We start from the raw sequence: 21,817 nt of genomic DNA on the forward strand, positions 1-21,817 counted from the left end.
TCAGTCCGACGTCTCCCTGACACTACATTCATGTTTAAACCCATAAACGATTGAGGTAGCCTGGTGATATACTACCACTGCTGTCTACTTACCAACATCCGATGCTTTGTGGACCTTTATGATTTCAGCCAGATCAAAGTTTCCTGCTATAATAGCCACCTGGTGGTGGGGATAGAGAGGAATAAAGGGAGGGGAAAGAGAAAAAAAACATGTAGCAGAAAGTGGATAACAAAATTTTATTAAAATTAAATTATTACTCACGAAAAAATAAGTGAATATGAATACATCCTATCTTTTTCTTCTGCTCCCTCTCCTAATAAATATTTTACACTTAGTGCTTTGTTGTGGCAGATGTGTAAAATCTCTATGTGTGGCAATGTTCTGGGCACTGTGTGGACCAGCCTGCCTTATGTACAAACAAATTAACTTTGATCTGCAGAGGAAGTGTCAGTGTCAATTTCACACCGACTTCATCAACCAGAAAGGCTGGGAATCAAACACAGACCGCGATGGTTAGCCAGAAGTGGGTGGGTGCCGTTACGCTGCTTAAGTTTTTAATAGCAATCAACGATTCAATGTAGCAGCACTAGGCTCTGACATGTCAAAGATGTAAGGTATGATAATACACACACAGTAACATGCAGTTGTTTTTGGATACCACACATACCTGAAAGGCGGTCTGGCTGTTGTAGTTCTTTATCTCTTTATTGGCCCCCCGGAACAGGATAACTCGTGCACAGCTATCCTGAATGACGACAGAGATATATATGTGTCTTACTGGAACTTTAAAGAATCAGCGTATTTGATGTTTACCATATGCAAAATAAAAATGATATTTCAAAAAATGACATGATTTGGTTTATAAAAGCTGAATATTGTTTACATTATGATAAGGAACAGTGCAGTGCGACTGCTGTTGTCAAGGGTAGTCTCTGATCAAATGTATGAGTGTGAGTACTGTTTAAGAATGAATCAAACTGAGGCAACTCTAGTGGCAGTGTAGAATGAACAAGAATGTCCTTGAAAAATCCTTGTGCTATGCATGTGGATATCTCCACAACCAACCTAGCATTAAGATGATGTATGTTTGGAATACAGCAGCGATTTAATTGATATTTCAAGATGAGTAAATAAAAAACTATCTTAATTCAAATATGGACACTTTTCTGTTTCTAACAGCATAGTTGTACTGGAAGGGATTGCTGTCCACATTTGCAGATATATAGTTAGAGTGAAGAAATTTGTAAATAATTCCTTTTTACATAACTCCCTTTTTCCTACCCATTATGGTATCAATGTCAGTGCCAACACTGCTTTCTCTTTCTCTCCCTCTCTTTTACACACAAACTCACTCATACACAAACACATACCTCTTAAGACACATGCAGACTCCTGCCCAAGGCTTTAACAATATCTAATTTGCTGTGCTACTCACACCACAAAACATTTTTTGTCCCAGACTGTTCCCAAATAAAAGGGATGGAGGAAAAACTAAATAAATAAAATAAAAAAATGATATCACCTGGAGAAAATCCAGGACTGAATTAAATAATTGCATCATTGATTGAAATTAATATTAAAATGTCCTCCGTCTGATTGTAAAAGCAACAGAAGCCAGGGAGTTGTTGTTTGTGTTGTGATAAACTTGATTTAAACTTGAACTTCAAATAACTATAATATCACTGCAGGGAGCAACTGAACTCTTGATGATGATGATATCTTTTCTTACTTAATTTAATTATATGCAATTCATGACAACTATTATTACATTAACAATATAATTCTGTGTGTGTGTGTGTGTGTGTGTGTGTGTGTGTGTGTGTGTCCGTGGCTTCTCTTCCTCCCCACTCAAGCTCCGGTTTATTTCATTTGCCATACATTCTCCTTGGATACTGCTCTTCTCTTGTGTCAGACTCGTTTCCAATGTGCCCCAACTACAAGTGCACCCTTTCTTTTGCAAACGTACAGAATAATTCAAGCATTCATAGCAAATACCTAAGGGAACTAAGGAATGCTCCAGCTGAAAATGAAGCCTTGATCACAAGATGTCAAGCTACCAGTGTTCAGATTCTCAGATGACTTTAAAGATACATGGGGTGGATGCAACAACGACTCTGTCAATTTGCAACAAAGGATTTCAGTTTAAATAAAACACATTTTTGTATACTGTTAAGTACCAACGACTGATCTATAGTAATGTCCTTGCTAATGACAAATGCAAACAAAAGCTACTTGACAGCTAACATCTCCCTGTTGTGGAAAATCACCTGCCAGAATGAGTTAGTGCATTTTTGAAGTCAATGGTAGAAGAACATTATACCTGAATTGTGCAATTGTTAATCTACTTTTAGACATGATTCCCATTCAAACTGTCACAATCAAAAGCTTTTAGGCATTAGTGAAGACAATGCATTAACAATTTGTTAAAACAATCTGCTAACATTTCAACAAAAGCACAGTGAAGTTGTTTAGCAAATAACATGCAGCTCTAGTTTTAGTTACAAGAAACACAAAACGAGAAATAGAAAAGGGACCCAAAGAGACACATATATGCCCTGTAAACAATCATTTAAGATTGCAAGTGAGACTAGTAAAACAATGGTTATTATAAAAAGCATTTAAGTTAGAGTCTGATGGCTAAGCAATGGCTTAAAAATAGCTAAAAGAAATCTGCGGGTGTGAAAACATAAACTGGGATTAATTTAATAGAAGGAACACATTCCAACAAGCACAAAACAGACATCCTCAATAGTTCACAACCACACATTAATCGCTTTCTCGTATGTTAGATTATTCCCTAACATTGTTGTGTGTGTAAATGAGCACAGGACCCTCTGGCATAAAAAAAAGCCCAATTGTAGATTGATAGACATGGTTATGTGTCTGTGTGCTGACTGGATGAGGGTCGATTTGTAATTTAACACTGATAGCAGAATTAGCAGGACTAGCCTTGCTCTACAATCAGCGCAATGAGTCTGGTGACTACTGTCACTACTGAGTCATACATTCAGGAACATGCACGTGCAAATTAATTCAACATTTGGTTGAGTAAATAACGTTCATGTTATTTATGCGGTTAACACTGATGCACTGTGGCACCCTCTTCTGGTAAGACACATAGATGATAGCTATGGATGCTGTGCCTGAACTGAGCAGGGTGTATAATGACCATGGTGTCAATTGGGACACTGAAAACCTGCATAAGCCTGCAAAGTCCATGTATACATAGATGGTGAACATGGGGGTATTTGTAGATGGTGCAGGTGTTATGAATAATGGATGATTACTCCTGCTGCTAATAGGCCATACAACTACTTAGGGTCTAAAACATCTAAAAATCTATTTGGATAATCGCTTTACATTACATATACATTATGCAGTTGCATGCACAATGTATTCACACACACACACACACACACACACACACACACACACACACACACACACACACACACACACACATATATAGAACAGTCTACCCTGCTATTTAACCATGAATTGTGGTCAGAGAGCAAAAAAATAGCTTGCTGCATTATTCTACATCCCTGTACAGTGTTATGGAGTTAGGAAGAAGGATTGGTGGTAAATGCCAAATCACTATCTGGTACTTCAATGGGACATTTAGTGCTGTCACTGTTGGATGTCATGGCACCAGTGCCAACTAACCCCCAATAAAATTAATATATGTACATAGATAGTTTTAACAGGTTTATATAAAATATTATGAACATAATTTAATACATATGTATGGACATATGTTAAATGCATTTCTTTCATTTTCTTTAAAGTTAAAATGAGCTTATATTTAAAGTGAACAAGGACAGACATAACGTTCTATGCATTTTAATAGGATATGAAAGACTGCTGTTGATGTAGGTAGAAAGAGCAGAACCAACAGTTGATTCAACTGTCTTGTTCCCATGTATACCAGAGATAAGAGAGCTACATCACACATTGGGGACGTGCAATACCACAGTGAATGAGCTATCGAACAATGATAGATAGCAAAAAACAGTTTCTTCAGCCGTAACCAAGTAGTGTTGAGAATTATTTTAGTTTTGTTGTGCGGCTCATATTCAGTCCCCGACTGTGGTGAAAGCAGCATTTCTTTGAGCTCTGTTTACAGTGTGAAAACCTTCCACCACTTGCTCTGATGTTCACTATTTTTCAGACTACTGAGCTCCTGAAAAACCTCCGAGCTGGAAAGTGTGTTGTTTTATTATGACAACCAGTAACTTTGAGTCAGTAGCATGTCAGTCATGTAGTTGTGGCATAACAGTAGCCTGTGCATATTGGTTTTTAAAATAGTAATTTTGATATTTAATGCTTTCTTCTCCTGTTTTGATACGTTTTCAAACTTAACATAAAATAAAGCTAATTTTAAATGTTTTAATGTGGTGAAACACATAATATAAACTACAAAAACACATGGAGAGCGCAGATTTCCGCCAAGGCCAATCCACAAAACCTGCAATTCTACACCATTCCACCAAGTTTCATGAAAATCGGGCCAATGTCTCTTTCATATTTCTGCTGACAAACACAACAAACCAAACCGAGAACAAGCTCCTAGGGGGGTATTAACAATGCTTCTGGCAGACCTGAATCTCTCCCTTCAGTGTACCAAGCATGCTATATTGTGTCTGTGTTTCTGGTATCGATGTCAACTCTGTGTTACTTTCTTAAATAATCGAATGAATGACCCTTGAAAGCTGAATTCTTGAATGTGTGTCATTTAGAGACATTCTACACTCTTTTACACAGATGCATTGCAGACATGCACACACACACACACACAACCACATGCACAGCCAATTATAGTGCGGGCCATCTGTCTTTCTTTCCTCTCCGAGGCTTCCTATAGGAATTCATTAAGAAAACCTTTCCAGTAGTCCTCACCATGGTTTGCTAGATGTGATTACATTTGCTACACAGGAATACACAGTGAGCTAAGTCAAGTACTTTACAATAATGACTTGGGTCAGTCATGTGTGAAGAGTGTGACAGATGGTACCTCTCACAGACATGTTCATACAGTTGATGTTCTTTTCTCATTAGATTTGAAGCAGATTTGGCATCATCCACTGAATTTAGAACTTGTTATTACATTGGATTGTGACTATCATCTAAAGCACATAAAATGCACAATTTGGGGCTGAAATCTTCCTCATTATTGTGTACAACAACAGTATAATACAAGTTCTGTAGCATAAAATACAGTGTACTTCCTTTGTACAGCTTATTTAAAGAGTCGCCCAAAGATGTAATTGGTCTGACTGGTTCGAACAGTTCTGTATGTGTCTTGCACAAGCTCTCTTTAATTTCACTCATCAGTGTTGTCCCCAGTTGCCAGTATAGTACCTACTGTGTCCTTTCTTAATCATTTATCCAACCAGCTCCCATGGATCTGTCTGCCAGGTAAAAGACCCCTACCATGCCTTCATTCACTGCTGCTGATCACCTGTGCCAAGCTAAAAGCCCAGTCAGTAAATGTTAATGGCCAGCCAGACCCACGCAACAGGGGCATTGATCAAGCTCATACTGTTGCTGCCGATTATGTTACCTTGCCATTCATACACTCTCTCTCACCTTCATCTGAACCTCTTTCTGACACTCTAGCTTTTCCCTCTCCATATGGATATATTGAACTTCGCCACTGGACTACTAGGTTCCCGATCAATCCTACCAGCCCGTATCTTTCTGTAATGGCACATAATCATCCAAGCCTGTTTTGAGCCGGTTGAGCCTGCTGGAACCATGCTAAGAGACATCGTTTCTGTGATCAATTAGCTCAACGTGGTGTCCAACCTTCACTGGCAAGATAACAGCTATCCTTAGCGGTGGAAGCACACCATTACTAGACTGTAAACTTACACAAAGTTGTACAAGTAACTGTAAATTAAACGATTCATCAACATTTTATTCACTCCTGTTCCACACACATACGCACACACACAACACCCCCTGGCCCTCCCTCCACTGAGAAGTGTTTAATCATGTAATGACTTCAGTCACGTGGATGTGTTACGAACACCTTGTGTTAAGTTTTGATGCTGTGCTTCCAAAAACCCATGGTGAAAAACACACACACACACACACACACACACACGCACGCACACACGCACACACACACACACACACACACACACACACACACACACACACACACACACACACACTGTCCCTCTCACTCTCATGAGAATATGGTGTTCCAGTCCAGTTGAAGCAGGTCATTCCTCATGAGTGGAATTTGTCAAGCAGTACACAGTTCCAACTACAACATGCAAACACACACACACATACACAGACATGTTTGACTTGGTAATGAAGTCTTAGTAAAGTGCTCATTTAATGTTCATGAACTGAGCACTAAACAAGGAGCAGAAAACAACCTCTTCCAGAACGCCCAGTTACATGTTTCTCTTTGAGCAGCCTCTAACCAACCAGAACAACGCCACAGATGAGACCACTGTACCTAAAAACACTAAACATTTTCCCAGGAGTATTCGGGTTTCTACAACTCCTATCTCCCAGTGTCCTCATGTAACTCTCCTGATATAGACAGGACACAGTCACAGTCATACATGGGTGATGTAGTTTATTATGCGTCAGTGCAAAATAACACCTTTCTGCCGACATAAACACTCACAAGAGCACCAATTGTGTGTTAATGGGCACAATTTTTGCCTTTTTTATAATTTGGGTATGTATGGATATATTGTGTATAATCATGAGGACATTTGCTAAAAACTAAAAACCTAAAAATGTAAAATAATTTCAGCCTTATCCTTTAAGACATGTTGTGCAAATAGAAAATGATTGGAAATATAGAGCAAGTAGTGTGAACTAATGAATGAAAGCTTGAAGTTGTCGCAGTAGTACAAATAATCAAAGGTTATCATTGATCATTATGAGGACAGCCTAATAATAACTGTACAACTGCACACAGTCCCAGCCTGGCACTGATAGTCTCCAAGGTATCAGGGGCATTTCAAATACAGACCATCAAAAAATGATAAACTACAACAATATACTGTTTATTGCTTTCATCCAAATTGCAGCAGACAGAGTGAATTAATGTGGGATGGAAACCAACATGAGAGAAATATCTCTGATCTTTGGCCATTTTGTGCCACACTCCCACTTGGACCACTTCTCTTCAATCTCCCCTTTCAGTCCGTTATCATAACAGGCAACAATACAGTCAAGATAATGACCAGGTGAGGGATGCCTCTGATTCAGACTGCCACTCAAGTACACACAAGTGTGCATGTACGTGCACACGCGGGAACAAACATACACACAGAGAAGAATCACAGTGTGAATGCTATCCTGCAAATCAAAAGGCTCTATTCAGTAACAACGAGTCTCTCTAGTACATAAGTGTCCTCGAGCAAGACACTGAAGCCCCACCAGGTTCAATGCTGCAGCACAGGGATTGGTTCTATAACTTTGGTAGGACAAGCAAAAAGTTTACCCCCTAACAAACGTCCATCATGCTCATACATAGATGCTAGAGTTCGCATATGTAAAAAAACAACCCACTCACCAAAGAGAACATTGATACAGGATGACTCTTCAGATATTAGATATTTGTGAATGCTTACTGCAAGCGTTTTTGAGTCGCTCATCAAACTAGGTCTCTGCGTGGCAAATACGGTATGGCTATGGTATGGTTAAGTTAAGCCACAACTACACTACTTTTACTCTAAGGAACAGAGACATGGAGGAGGACCGAAAGTAGTGCTAGGCACAATAAAGTAAGTAAGTTTAGGCAACTAAGCTGAGGGAAAGATTGTGATCATGGTTAATTACTGTATTCAAGAAATCCAACAGACTTTCAGACAGGATTTGAGCCTTCGCCACTAAGGTACACATATCAAACAGCCATTTTGACCTGCTATGTTAGTATGACACTTTCTCTTGCATTGGCACTGAACATTGGCCTTGGATGTAAATTGTGTATTGCACATCTGTCCAATATGAATGTTATTCGACAGAAAACTCCCATTCTCAAGTACACAAGCATATTTATTTTAATAACTGGTACCTGGTTGTAGAGAGCACACACATGAAGTGCGGTGTTTCCAGATGCATTCTGGGCGCTCATGTCAGCGCCGTAGAACAGCAGGTGTTCCAGGTGTTGCACATGGCCATAGCGGCATGCCTGGAAGGACATAATCACACATTTACTCTATTAACAAAACAAATCAGTACATTGTGTTTTTGTGAGCTGATCAGTCACAATTTATAAAAGGTGAAAACTGGTGCTACATAAGCAATTGAGAGATTTGCTACAGTTCCACTCTGGCTCTACCTGTTTGGGGGATACCAGTCTTTAAAAAAAAATATATAACCCAATATATCTCTTTTCTTTGCCACAAAATATAGTTGGTGAAATGATTATAGTGGGATAGCTTGAATATTCTTGATACAAAAGGCATACATGGTCCTACAGATGAGCTACACAGAAATTGTCACAACTAAAACATGTACACCTCAGACATGTTAAAAATATTGAATATTCTCCTTGTGTTTTCCCTCGGGCTAACTCTCCTCAAACATGCTCTTAACAGTCTCTAAAAGCAAGAGAGAGACTTGTTTGTATCACTTGAGGCAAAATCTGCAAGTTAAAATTATTCTGACAAGATATATGCCTTTTTTTCTGCTTCTTTGTTTCACATAACTCGGAGCAATAAACTTTTCATCTAGTCTCTATCTATCTCCTCTCTCTTCTTTCCCTTCTACTCCGGGGCTTTGTCCTGTGTCATTGAAAGAAGCACAGCAACTCTTCCCAGCAATTGTTCTCTCCCTCCTGTGTTCTGTCTCGCTAAGAGTGTGTGACAGCAGTGAGACAGCACACAAATGATCCTGGGATTGTTGTTGGTTATCAGACCTTCAGCAGTGTATCCTATTGAACACAATACATACCTCTAGAATACTAATGATGCAAACTACACAGAAAAAGGGGGACACAAGAGGAGGGAGGTGAAAGAAATTAAATGGGGCAAAAATGTATAGGGCTAAAGGGGTGTTTGGATTTATTGTACATTATCTTGAATTTATGAACACAAAAAACATTATCTGATACAGCATTGAAATACCAAATCTCCTTCCATTTAAAACCCTACTGTATCTGCAAAAATAAAAGGGAGCACCTCTATAAACTGCAGTGGTATATCGTGACAAACATAAAGATGGTATGTTTTTGGCTACTTGAAGTTAGATGTGCTTTTGCCCCGTGAAGGAAGACAGATCAACTATAAATGACCCCCTTTGGGAATTTCAGTTGTACCTTAGAGAAAATTCAAAGTAAGAGAAAATTGGTGAATGTCAGAAATTCCCTTTCTTTGCTCATATGTAGCACAAAACTGTTTGAACGACTGGTTCTTGCATGAGGCACACTACCTTCCAGTTCTTTTGAATCAATGTGCTTCACAACACAACAGTTACCATAGTTCAACAATAACTGACTTAATTATTTTTTTTATTCTAGGCTACAAGGTTCAGTTCAGCTTATTCTAGAAAAAAAACAACTTGTGAACTTTTCACTATGCTCAGAATTACTTCACTCTAACTATAATAGCAAGACCTTGAGATGAACTACACAGAAAGAATCACCAATGAAGTGGGGGTTGGGGAACATGCGAGCAAACAAAGGTTGGTGCAGGATACATGCATGACTGATATGCTGCCTCTTTAAGCAATCATTTTTGCAGGTTTGGTTTCTATACTCACCTCAAATTATTAATTATATTACTTATTTATATTTATATTTAAAACAATAGTGTGGTGTCATCTTCTGTGATTAAAATATTGATGATTAATTATTTTCCTAGAGAAGACTCAAAAAGGTTTACATACAATATAACCACTTATATATACCACATTTGAGTGTACTTACATTTTTATTAGCTTGATTCCCCTACTCTCATTAGAGTAAAATGTTGCCATTCAAAATCTCCTCTGCACTTATTGATATTCAGTCTGAACAACAGAGGTGATGAGTCCCACAGCTTTCTGTTTGATTCCATTTAAAGTACAAGAACCTCCAGACCTCCAGTGTCTTTCTGTCACTACACAGATAAAAGCTAAAAAGACCTGACACAAACAAAAACAGCATGTAGGCACAACTCTCCATTATGTTTACAGAGCAGGGCATGCCTTGAGGCGGCATGAGTGCAAAATTGACACATTATGCCGCGTTTGCTCTTCGTAGGTCAAGGACCTATTTCTACGCTTAACACTGATCGACACCACTATTTGCACTGCCAGGCACTGGTTTAGATACAACTGTAGCAACAGTAGAATGAGTAACTGTCTCCTAGTAACTCCTTTTTTTGGAGGCCTGTACTTCACGGGGTATAGAAACACATGTATAGCTCATGACATCTTAGTAGCCTTAAGTATTTGTGCCAGTGCACTGCATATTTCTGAGTAAATGAGCATTCAACATGTGTGGGTGTGTGTCTAGTACATGTATAGCTGTTGGTGGTCGCGCAATGAACTGTGCCATTAATCAGTAACAATTTTGTAGATTTAAAATTGATTTGAGCACTCAACCCACATACATTTATAGAAAAACGATGATGTTTTCAAATGTTTGTAATTATTTTCTCTGCTTGGAAATGCAGTCGCAAGTGCAAATTGATTGAAAAGATGGTGAATGTCCTATCCTTTATACTGGAAATAAATTACTTCCTTCCCAAGCTGGATCTTCCTACCATCACATGACCCCCCCAAGGGATTTAACCACCACAAAGAAATTCTCAAACTCAGGGAAACACAAAAAATAAAACTCTGAAAACCAGACAAGACCTCTTACCCTGCACCTACATTTGTATTCTGCACACAGCCCATCACTGTTCTGTGAGTGTGTGTGTGTGTGTGTGTGTGTGTGTGTGTGTGTGTGTGTGTGTGTGTGTGTGTGTGTGTGTGTGTGTGTGTGTGTGTGTGTGTGTGTGTGTGTGTATTATTACCTGGTGTATCTCCTGCCAGCCATTCTCATCCACACAGCCAACCTGTGCATGATCATGCAGCAGCAGCTCACAGCAGTATGGGTCTCCTCCTACCATCGAGCTGTGGTAGAGAGGAGTTAACCCCCTACTGTCTTTATAGTCAGGCGATGCACTCAAGTCCAACAGCGTCTGGTGGGATACGAGGAAGGTAAGGGGGCAATAATGCTTTATTTACTTCATAGAGTCCCAAGTCACAATGTGAAGGTCGAGAAGACAAGTACATGTTTAAATGTTATTCACACTAGGTAAACGCTATCTCAAGCAAGTAATCATTCAGTCAGTGATAAGAAGCATTCTTGTGCCGTAGGACATCTTTCAATACTTATAAATAAATTTTATTTGGAGAAATAGGCATGACCTTTTGAGGACTTTCTTTACCAACAGCAGCAACAACATTGGTATATTACATGGCCCAGTGACATTGAATATTTGTATAATGACAATGACTGAGCAGAAATAACCAATTCCATTTTCAACAGTTCCAGCTCAACAGGAAATCAATTATATGACTCATGTAAATCCTTTCATTTAGGTAACAAGCCTCCTCAAACCAGACACATACAAGGCCATTCAATGAATATGCCAGCCCATTCAAAGAGGGCATGTTAATCCTCACATATTTAGTAATTGCTCAAGCACCCTCTGTACTCAATTGCTCAAGCACCCTCTGCCAGAGATTGCCTACCTGGAAGCTCTCCTTTACCAGAGGGAAAGTTTGCAAGCAGGTAATTGGTGTAGCAAAGAAATAAAAGAGATGAGTAAGCTTTCTGCAACAATTGTGTGTGTGTGTGTGTGTGTGTGTGTGTGTGTGTGTGTGTGTGTGTGTGTGTGTGTGTGTGTGTGTGTGTGTGTGTGTGTGTGTGTGTGTGTGTGTGTGTGTGTGTGTTACACTCACTATAAGAGCTGTATGGTTCTTGCTGCGCACGGCCTTGTGTAGGGCAGTAATGCCATCTTTTGTTCTGAAGTCCAGATGCGCCCCTCCACTCTTCAGCACCTTGATGAGATCTGCACATCCCTCCAGCTGTGCTGCCAGCGTTAGAGGACATTCTGTAAAATCCAAGGATGAACGAGCAAACAATATCAAAAATCGTATTTCCACTGACATTATTGTGCATTCGTCTTAGTATATGAACATTCGACTAGTGATCTGACAATGTTTGATGACAAAATAGCTCACTACAGTTATCCCAACATGTGGGTTTACATTTTCAGTGACTCTTCAATTGGACAACCACTTTGATTGCTGTGATTGCCACCCTCTGGTCTGCATAATGGACTGCTTCCTGTTGGTGTTAAATCCCTGTTCGGTGACCTGTCTCTTTTACGGCTAGACAAACATTTGCATAAACTAGGGAAGATTAGCTAAGAAACTAATAAAGAGAGAGGGAGATTAAAAGAAAGAGAAAGCATGAAAGAAAATACAAATCAGGGTCTGAAAAAGACTACTGTTCAACTAAAGTAGGGGTGTGATAGTTCTTAGTATAGACTTCCTTACCTCCTGTGTCTGGATCATGGAAGTTGGGATCCAGGCCTTTTTCCAGGAACCTTGAGACCTTTTCAATGTTCCTCTGCTGCACATACTCCATAAACTTCTTCAGGTTTGCCTAATGGAGGGAGACAAGGGAGCAAAGAAGGGGTAGGGGGGAAGTGGAGGAAGAGACAGCTGTGATTGGGTGATGTCAGACTCATGTGGATGGGGATGTTTAATAATGCAGTGCAGAGATGAAAGCTAAAGTCGCTGCACTCTCCTTCGGTGTTTGAAGGTTTTATTTCTGTTCTGCCATGCCAAGCAAATGGGCCATGTGCGGTAGATATATAAACTATAATAGGATAGATCGAAAAATACAAGGAAAGGGCTGTAAAAGAATGCTGAAATGAAGACCTTTCCTTTTTTTCCTTTTTATTATTATTGCCGAGAAAATGAGATACTAAGGCTAACGTCACATTTTGAGTTCAAATGTAATAGTTATAATATTGTATATTGCCTGAGAGCAACTCTATTACATCACTGAGTATCATATTGATGTTTAAAACCATAGTCATAAAACAAGCAAAGACACATGCACAAACCCTGGTGCAAATCCTAATACACTCATAATGTACACACACAAATACATTTAATTTCCTCAGTGACTTATGATTAAAAATATTCATCACCTCTGCTGATGTGTGTTAGCCTGTAGAGTATAGAGTGAAAAATGAAGCTATGAACAAGGCAACAGCACTAACATTTCATAATAGATTACTAGCCTGAAGAATCAAGACAACAATCTATCTTGGAATATCTGAGACATAATATTATAGCGCAGAAAGTATCTAATGACTATGTGCTATACTAAAAAAAAGACGAAGTAAAATAGTGATTATTAAAACAAGTCTACTACACTATTGTTTAATACTGAACATATACAATATCAAATGCGAACAAGGATGATACCCTAATATAAATCTTGAGGATATAATTACAGAGACAGTATCTGCAGTATACCAAATGAGCTTCAAAGAAAACTTTCATTACTATTGAATTCACTGTTTCTCAGCCTCAGTCATTACGTAACATCCACATGTGCAAAACCCTCCAAACACACACACACACACACATATATATTACATTTTTCACAACTGAATTACTTAGCACGAGGCATTTAATATAACAAACTCAAACCCATACAAACATGTACACTCACATGCAAGAATGTGAACGGAACTCAGCAGCCTTTTGACACTCACCATGTGTGGCATCATATACTGCATGTTCCTCGTTCTTCAAAAAGTCATACCCTGCACCTTCTGAATTTCACATCACACAATCCCTTTCCCTTCACACCAAGTCATCTGCAGCCCGCTTGCCTCTACAAGCTTGCCTTCTGCTCATGCACACCACACTGACATGCTGCGTTGAGCTGCCGACTGCTACTCTCACCATCTCCAAGTCAAACTGAGAGAGAGAAATTCACTTTGCCTTTTTTTTTTTTTTTTTTTTTTTTTAGATGCTCTGTGAGGCAGTTGTTATGGTGATAGGATACAAAGACAGCTCTAGCAGCCAATGCACACATGAGTGGGAAGAGCATTGAGGTTTTGTTTGTGAGTGTGTGAATGTGTGTGTGTGTGTGTGTGTGTGTGTGTGTGTGTGTGTGTGTGTGTGTGTGTGTGTGTGTGTGTGTGTGTGTGTGTGTGTGTGTGTGTGTGTGTGTGTGTGTGTGTGTGTGTGTCCTGCACAATGCCTCTGATACTGCCTTGAAGAGGCTCGGGGATGATTTGCCAGTGATCAGCTGGATCTGATGTGTTTTTTATTGCTTGTTGAACAGAGGGATGCTTATAAGCCTTTGTAATGATTTATCTGCTTTGGCGAGGGTCTCAATAAACTCTTCATAATTTCTCGGGTTCATTATCTTTCTCTCTCTGTAACACACATATAAATGCACACACGTGCAAAGACTTTCGAAGTCTCCATGACATACTGACAAATCAGAAAGAAAACAAATAAACAAAAGGATGACTGTCAAACAACAAAGCCCTGTGCAGACAGGTGGAGTGGCAATATTCAATTAACTTGTTGTTTTGCAAGACCAATAATATGCCATGGAACGGAAAAATATTTCAATAATCTGCACTTCTAAAATCTTAATCAAAAGAGATTCATACAGATTTCAATATATTCCTAAATTACAATTAAATATAAAATGAACTACATTTACTTAAACTCTAACCCTACCAATCCAAGTTTTTAAAACTTAGGTAAGACACATTTTCAGTTTATATTTCAAGCTCAAAAACATTTCCAAATTGCCCAATTTTATCCTTCGGCAATTTTTAAAAAATCATCCAAGCTTCAATCTCTGCATGTCTTTTATGACTCCTCCTTTAGATACTGCGATTCTCTTTCTGCCTGACCTAGTCAAAAACGCTCTGTCATGTTCCCAGCTTGAACAAAATATTGCAGAAAAGATTCAGCTGGTACAGAAACCATCTGTGCACTGATTGCCTATTACTTTTAGTAACAATTACTTAACTGTAGACGGATCTATCTTCAGCATTTTCATTTTCATTCATCATCTAAGTTTGTGAATGCACACGCAGCAGGGCATGGCAATGATTGGCAAGTGGGGTAAAAGCATCTTCCGCCAACCAAAGTTCATTAAATCTTAGGAAAATTTTAAAATGAAGTGGAACAAATTCCAAGGATTAGGCAAATATGAGCAGTACCCCAATCTGTTCGCATTTCATTCATTGATTTGCAAAGTTTCAATCAAATTTGAATGTGACTACTGTACCTCATGGCAATTATAGTGTAGACTATTCATGAGAGTCTGGATGTGGCTTTCTGTTGTTTTCTAGGAGGAAAAGTGACTTTTTAAAAACATTAAAATGACTTGTGGTTATTATAAGGTGGTTATGGTTATGTAGCCTGAAGCCAAAAACTAAAAATACTCAACAACTGAGGGGTTGATGATAAACTAGGGAAAGACCATTGGGACCAATGCTATCATCCTTGATAGTTTGTGTATTTTTAATCCAATACAACATTTATTGAAAACACAAAAATGAACATTAAAATCCTCAGCAAAGCTCCTGAAATCTAGCTAAATTCGTTATCACTCAAGCTCTTAAAAAACACAAACACCATTGTTTTGTCCAACTGTGACTGATAGATTTGATGCTCTGATGTTTTATTTCCTTGTGTACTTTGTTGTGTTATGCATGTAGGCTTCTCTGACAGTCAGCCATGTTTGTAACAGCATGATATCCTGAAACCATTGAGTGAACTACCTAGGGAAATTGTAACCCACTAACACAGAAACACCAATCAATCACACTATCACGAAATGGTTGAGGAGCTGTTATTGAGCTCCATGTTAGTGGATGTGTATGTGCATTGGTGAAGTCATATCATAGGTAACTATTTCCAGACAAAGGCACAATTATTGTTTAGGGAAAGTCACTGAATGTGCAATACATGCCCCTAATCAATTGCTTTATTTCAAGCCTTACACCTGGCAGTTTGCTGTTCATTGATTGGGCTCTACAGTTGATTCGATTAGCAAACAAACGGACAACTTAATAACTAAATCTGATCCAGCATGTACTCAACAAACGTCCCAAACAACTTCACTGGTGTATAACATCTTCTCCATCAGACATGGATATGCCTCACTCATGAATACATTCTTACAGACTACAATTTGATTAAAGAATTTCCTGTAAAGCCATCTGTTGTAGTTACCTCCATGGATTACATGTCAGTTCACTGGTAAAATCCATCACATACACTGGCACATACATGCACCTTATGCCAATATGGGCATCTTAATCACAACAACCACTATCCTCTCCAGGGAGGAAGGGCAACCCTAGCCGAAAGACAGAATCAGAGGAAAAAATCAATAAAAATGAGAGATGTGGTACACTGCAGTGCCCAAGACACAACCCTGTATGTGCACATGTTTGTATGGACATGAATAACTTGAAACCTGCATGCTCATGTACACATGTTGGTAGAGGAAGGTACAATACATTTCCATACCAGCAGCTGAGGTGTACTCAGAGAGACACTCAGATAGAAAAAGGTTCAAAAGAAATCATCACATTTTCAAAACACTACAGATGTAATTAATTTTAGATAGAAAAAGACCCTCAGTCAAATCACTGCTCATACAGTTATAAACCAACACACATATCCTGTTTATCTTTAGATGGAAAGGTGTGGTCTTAGTCACTCCGTACTTATTTTGGACAATGAATGAGCAGAGACAAGTCCCATCTCTTTTAAGTAGCCATTCAATAATGATTGCCAATACAGCAGGGAACTCTTTACCTACTTGGATGTTCATCTATCACTGTCACACAGTAAACACAGCATGTAGCTCATCTTCAAATTCAAACAGTGTCTCACCTCAACTGCTCCTTAAATCCCACAATTCATTCCAAACAATAAGTGTTTGGTCGAGAGAAGTAACAGTGACAGTACTTTATTTTGACAGAAATACTACTAAGGGAACAGAAAATGGCAGGTTTGCACTGCCAGAATGGATGGATTACCAAAACTGCTGAAATGTGCCCAAGGTTATGACACAGCTAGTCAGAATTTTTTTTGTGGGGGGAAACTCCATTACTTGCAACTGGTCAATAATATTATGTGATTATTTCTGTTACAAATCATTTCATGTGTGTCCTTCTTCCATCTGCCATGATTTATCAGTTTGAGGCCGAGTTTGTTGAGGTTGTCAGTGTATTCTTATACATCTCAGCTCATCTCAGTGTCATTACACTGACCAAATCGCAATAAGAGCACAGATTTACAGATCTCCTAATTAGCTGCACTTGTCTAGAAACATTGAGAAAAAGTGTGACTGGTGGTCAATGCAGCTTTGTACATACACCACTGTCATGAGGATGGTGTCACCCTGTTATATTGGATAAAGTAAGTAAAGAGAGGAGCAACAACAAACAATAGAGGAGAGGAAGGGCAATATGAAAGATAGTGTCTAATCTCAGTGCAGCAGAGCAAGAAACAGCAGCAATAATCCAATCAGAGAATCTATGGCAATTTACCAACTTGTTAAACCAAAAAATATCCTGCAGATTCAGGTTGATGCCCTGCACAAGGTGTCCTCATCTGCTCTACTAGAAATTATTCTTCAACAACACCGTTTGATTTGTGCTGCCTTTGATTTTTTTTTCTATGCATTATTTTCAACAGACGGCTACAAAACTTTGAGCTACAAGGGCTGGACAATTCTAGAAAAGAATCTGAAAAAGAATCTGCTAAACATAGACAATGAATACAAGTAATCAGAAATCTGAGAACTAATGCATTATTAACAGTCCAACTACTAATATCAATGTTCATGTTCATTTAGTAACCTTAGAAACACTTCCTTACCTAAAAATGTAACTTCACCACAGTATAGCTGGTTATTTGGCCCGCAGCCAGGGTTTAGAGGGGCAGCCTCAATACCTGGAGGTAAGCTCTTAAATGCAGTGTTAGTCCCATTGCATTTAAGAACTTAGAAATATAGGCAATTGTTATCAGAATTACACCTGCAGGACTACAGGCCCCTCACTCATTCAGGATTCTGCCCTCTACAGCCTATTTTATTTTTATATTGGCACCTTGCTACTCCAGCTAGCAGGACAAAGATAATAAAGGTTCCTTCTTTTATTTCAGTACCCTGAGGAGGCTCTGGTCTCCACCACTAAGGGGGGGGGTTATCTGACACTAACTGATAAAAGCCTGGGAGCCCAGAACTTACAGAGACAACACGACTCCCCCTGCCTCCCTTGCCGTCTTCCCTGCCTCTTTTACTCACTCTGTATTGCGGCTATTCTCCTTTAGTTTTCCTCCTCCTTTTATAGTCTTTTTTTCTACCATAGCTTCATACACGCTCAAAGTTCAGTAGCTAATGTGCATCCATGTGTAATCCATACAACATGTACATATGTGTGTCAGACACTTTCCCTGCCCTATATTTACACTCATTAACACATGGCTACATAGCCCCTGGTCCCTCACAGCTGGCCTACAGTACACTGTGCCATGGATGAGTAGTAATTAAAATGTTCACAAACATGATGCTTTTTCCGCAGGATCATATCCTGACCTAATGTGAGCTGGCCCGTAAAATACACACATGTATAAAAGAGCCACAACTGCTTAGGCAATAAACACAGTGAGCCAGTGTAGTGGGTCATGGGTATGCTATGGGGACCGTCAGACATCAGGGTGATATGAGTATAGCTTAAACAGTTGGGAAAGAGCAGAGGCCTCAACAGACGTGGAAGTAATGCTTTACTCCATTAAAACAGGGTCCTGCTGTTGGTGCAAGCTGCATTACAGATTCTGTGTCGTGAAGAGAAGCTTATGGTTACGGTGAAAGATATTCTTCAAGGCCCATTGCCTATGCCTACATGTGACATACACTCATGTGTCTGCAGTCCACAGGAAGGCGTTCAGACCATGGAGCGTTAAAGAAGAATGGATACAGCGTTGGAGACATTAATTCAGATTAGAACATTCAAATGAAATTAGCCGGATATTTCTCATATGTACCTCAGTATGGGGCTCATAGAGCAAGCGCAGTGGCGTTTTCCTGAATCCTGTATTTTTGAGCCAAACAGCATCACTTGACGGATCCGGCAGTTGTAAATCCACCGGCCACTATGTAAAATTTGCTTCAAAGCCCTTGGTTCAAACCTAAAGCATTGCTTAGTGAGATTAGCCATTTCATAGTGTTATTCCTGATAGTGAGTAAAAATTGAAACTGATCTCACGGAGGCTACAACTTCTGACTCACATAAGGCTAGTTCATGCTTCTAATGCATCAGCATTGAGCTGTCACATTTGTATAGTGAAGTTCAATCAGATGCCAGGTGACTTGTCTACTCCTGCCTTGACAGTGATGCGGAAAAATGTTGTGACACTGACTGATAGTCTGATGAATCAGACCCAACAGTGTCACTGATGAGCAACAAAACTGAAACTACTGTGGTTAATTTGATTTAATGATTTACTTGTAAGCACTGAACATATAAAAAATCTTATTCAAAATAACAATCATCATGAAGGAGCAGAGATTCAGTGAGTGTCCATGAATACAATCATACCAACTATAAATTGTTGCATCAACAATCAGTACTGATTGAACTGACAGACCTGACCCTCCTTGAGTGTAGTCACATCAGAAAACACAAACACCCTTATCTGGCACACAGTGTACCTGATTCTATGTCTGCCTGTGCTTTGTTGACATTCACTTATATAAAGGCTGGAGCGAGAGCGGGCAAGCCTTGACCTCTGTCTCCCAGATGCTTTGGACAAAGGCGGCCCTGCTGCAGGGGCACTGCATTTTAATAAGACAACACGAACCTAGAGAGACACAACTCCATATTAGACACATGCAGTATCCGGCTACATTCGCTACCCCCTCACGAAAGAGCTTTTAAAAGCAGTGGTAGTAGTCTGACACATGCATTTTTTTTTTTTGCATACTCTGTAGCGGGCAATAAAAAAGCAGGATTGGTTAGTAGTGCCAGTGTGAGTCATAAGGGTTGACAATAAAGGCAGGGAAGGTATGATAGACAACAGAGATAACAAACATGTGGATATAAGTTAGCAGAGCAAATAATACAAGCACAGTTCACGGTGTGAAGTTGATGCAGTACTGTAGTAGTATTGTATGGTTCACAGAAATTGGTCTTTTTAATTATCTTGTATAAATATGGGCTTGTAGTTTTAGTCAAAACTGAAAGTAAAGAGAAGAATGCAGTTTTTTCACTTAGCTCCCTTGCTGAGGAAGACAAAAGCAAGATGCATCATGTTTAAGCATACTAATATTTGTTTCAAGTCTTTGGCAGAACCACAAAGCAAACCGTGACAGTAGAGACTTCCTAGAGAAGCACTGATCTGCTGCATCTTCCATTTGACTCAAGGTTCCCTATCAAAACAGACACTCTTCTTTTTATACCTTTCTCATCAAATGAAGAAAAAAACACGCAAATGGCTTTGCTAGTTTTATTTGTCGGTTTATTCTATAATTCATGGTTTTATTGCAGAGTATGAAGGTCTAGAAGCATGTTCTCATTAAATATGCAACAAAATGATATGGTGTGGCAGAAACACAAGAAAATGGGGTCACGTGAGGGGAAGGAATGGAGGAGAGTAGTGCAAAGATAGAACGGGAAAAAAAGTGTGAGCATAAGAGATGCGAATAGAGTGGAGCGGTAATTATTTTACAGCTCTAATCTTTCTTAATGCGTGCAATATTGTTTTTTCTTTAAACTAAAAGATAATAAAAAGACAGAGAATTTCCATTGACAGAAACAACCCACGAATACACTGCAGAGTCGTTGTGGGTTATCTTAAAACAGCCCGAGGTGAGTCAAAAGTCAGATTATTTATCGGCTCAGGAGTAGTTGATATCCAGTCTGTTCAGGTTTGGGTGTTGGGTATTATTTTTTCTTTTTTTCTTTTCTGTCCATGTCCGGTTAGGGTAAGGTCTTGTTTGCTGACACACAAGCCCTGCATCAAGGACAAGTGAAATGTGTCATTGTGGTTACGTCAGTAATTTTGGATGATTTCAAATTCTGTCACAGTTCATACTCTGGCGGCCTGCCAAAGTCTATTTTGTACTGCCACGGAATGATGAACCCGAAATATTTACTGTCATTGGCTGGGCTGGCCTGCTCTCTCAGTGTTCATTTTCTCCATGGCGGTGTTAACCTCTCGTCTGGACCTCGCCACTTTCCTGGGCCATGTACACGCTGAATCCTTTCTCCCAGCAAGTGTAGTGACGAGCTCCCTGTTTCTGGCTGTAAACCCCATCAGACCGGCGATTTTGACAACAGTTACATTCTAGCACTGCTAGAACAATAGCACTCAAATTGTTTACAAGAGGGCAATGTGCTCCATATATCTAGTCTCTTAAATTTGCTATCAATGTCCATCAGATTGATACATTTAACTTTTAAACATACACAATTTTTTGTCTGTCACCAGGCGGTATTCTGTGCTAACCATTGTACGCCCTTCCCTGACTATGAGCCAATCTTACTACAGCAGATATTGGCTCCATGTCAAACAGGCTCCTGTAAAAACATTAGCATTATAAACTCCCTGGGTTGTTAATACAGGATAAACATGTAAAATTGTAAGATTTACAGTGTGTTTATGTGTGTGTGTGTGTGTGTGTGTGTGTGTGTGTGTGTGTGTGTGTGTGTGTGTGTGTGTGTGTGTGTGTGTGTGTGTGTGTGTGTGTGTACGGGTTTCTGTCAGTCAGTGTGTCGGAGTGAGTGTTTGAGTC

General features: G+C 39.3%; 1 protein-coding gene across 1 annotated transcript in view; it reads right to left on the reverse strand.

Moving 5' to 3' along the window:
* shank3a (SH3 and multiple ankyrin repeat domains 3a) overlaps positions 1 to 21,817 on the reverse strand; it is a 137,963-nt gene that overhangs the window by 72,021 nt on the left and 44,125 nt on the right. Inside the window, 6 exon segments of the mRNA XM_054619772.1 lie at positions 93 to 159; positions 668 to 745; positions 8,051 to 8,167; positions 10,980 to 11,147; positions 11,914 to 12,065; positions 12,514 to 12,622. Of these exon segments, the coding sequence (XP_054475747.1) occupies positions 93 to 159; positions 668 to 745; positions 8,051 to 8,167; positions 10,980 to 11,147; positions 11,914 to 12,065; positions 12,514 to 12,622 (691 nt within the window).

This window comes from Anoplopoma fimbria, chromosome 19, assembly GCF_027596085.1.
Source record: "Anoplopoma fimbria isolate UVic2021 breed Golden Eagle Sablefish chromosome 19, Afim_UVic_2022, whole genome shotgun sequence".
NCBI classification, from domain to species: domain Eukaryota; kingdom Metazoa; phylum Chordata; class Actinopteri; order Perciformes; family Anoplopomatidae; genus Anoplopoma; species Anoplopoma fimbria.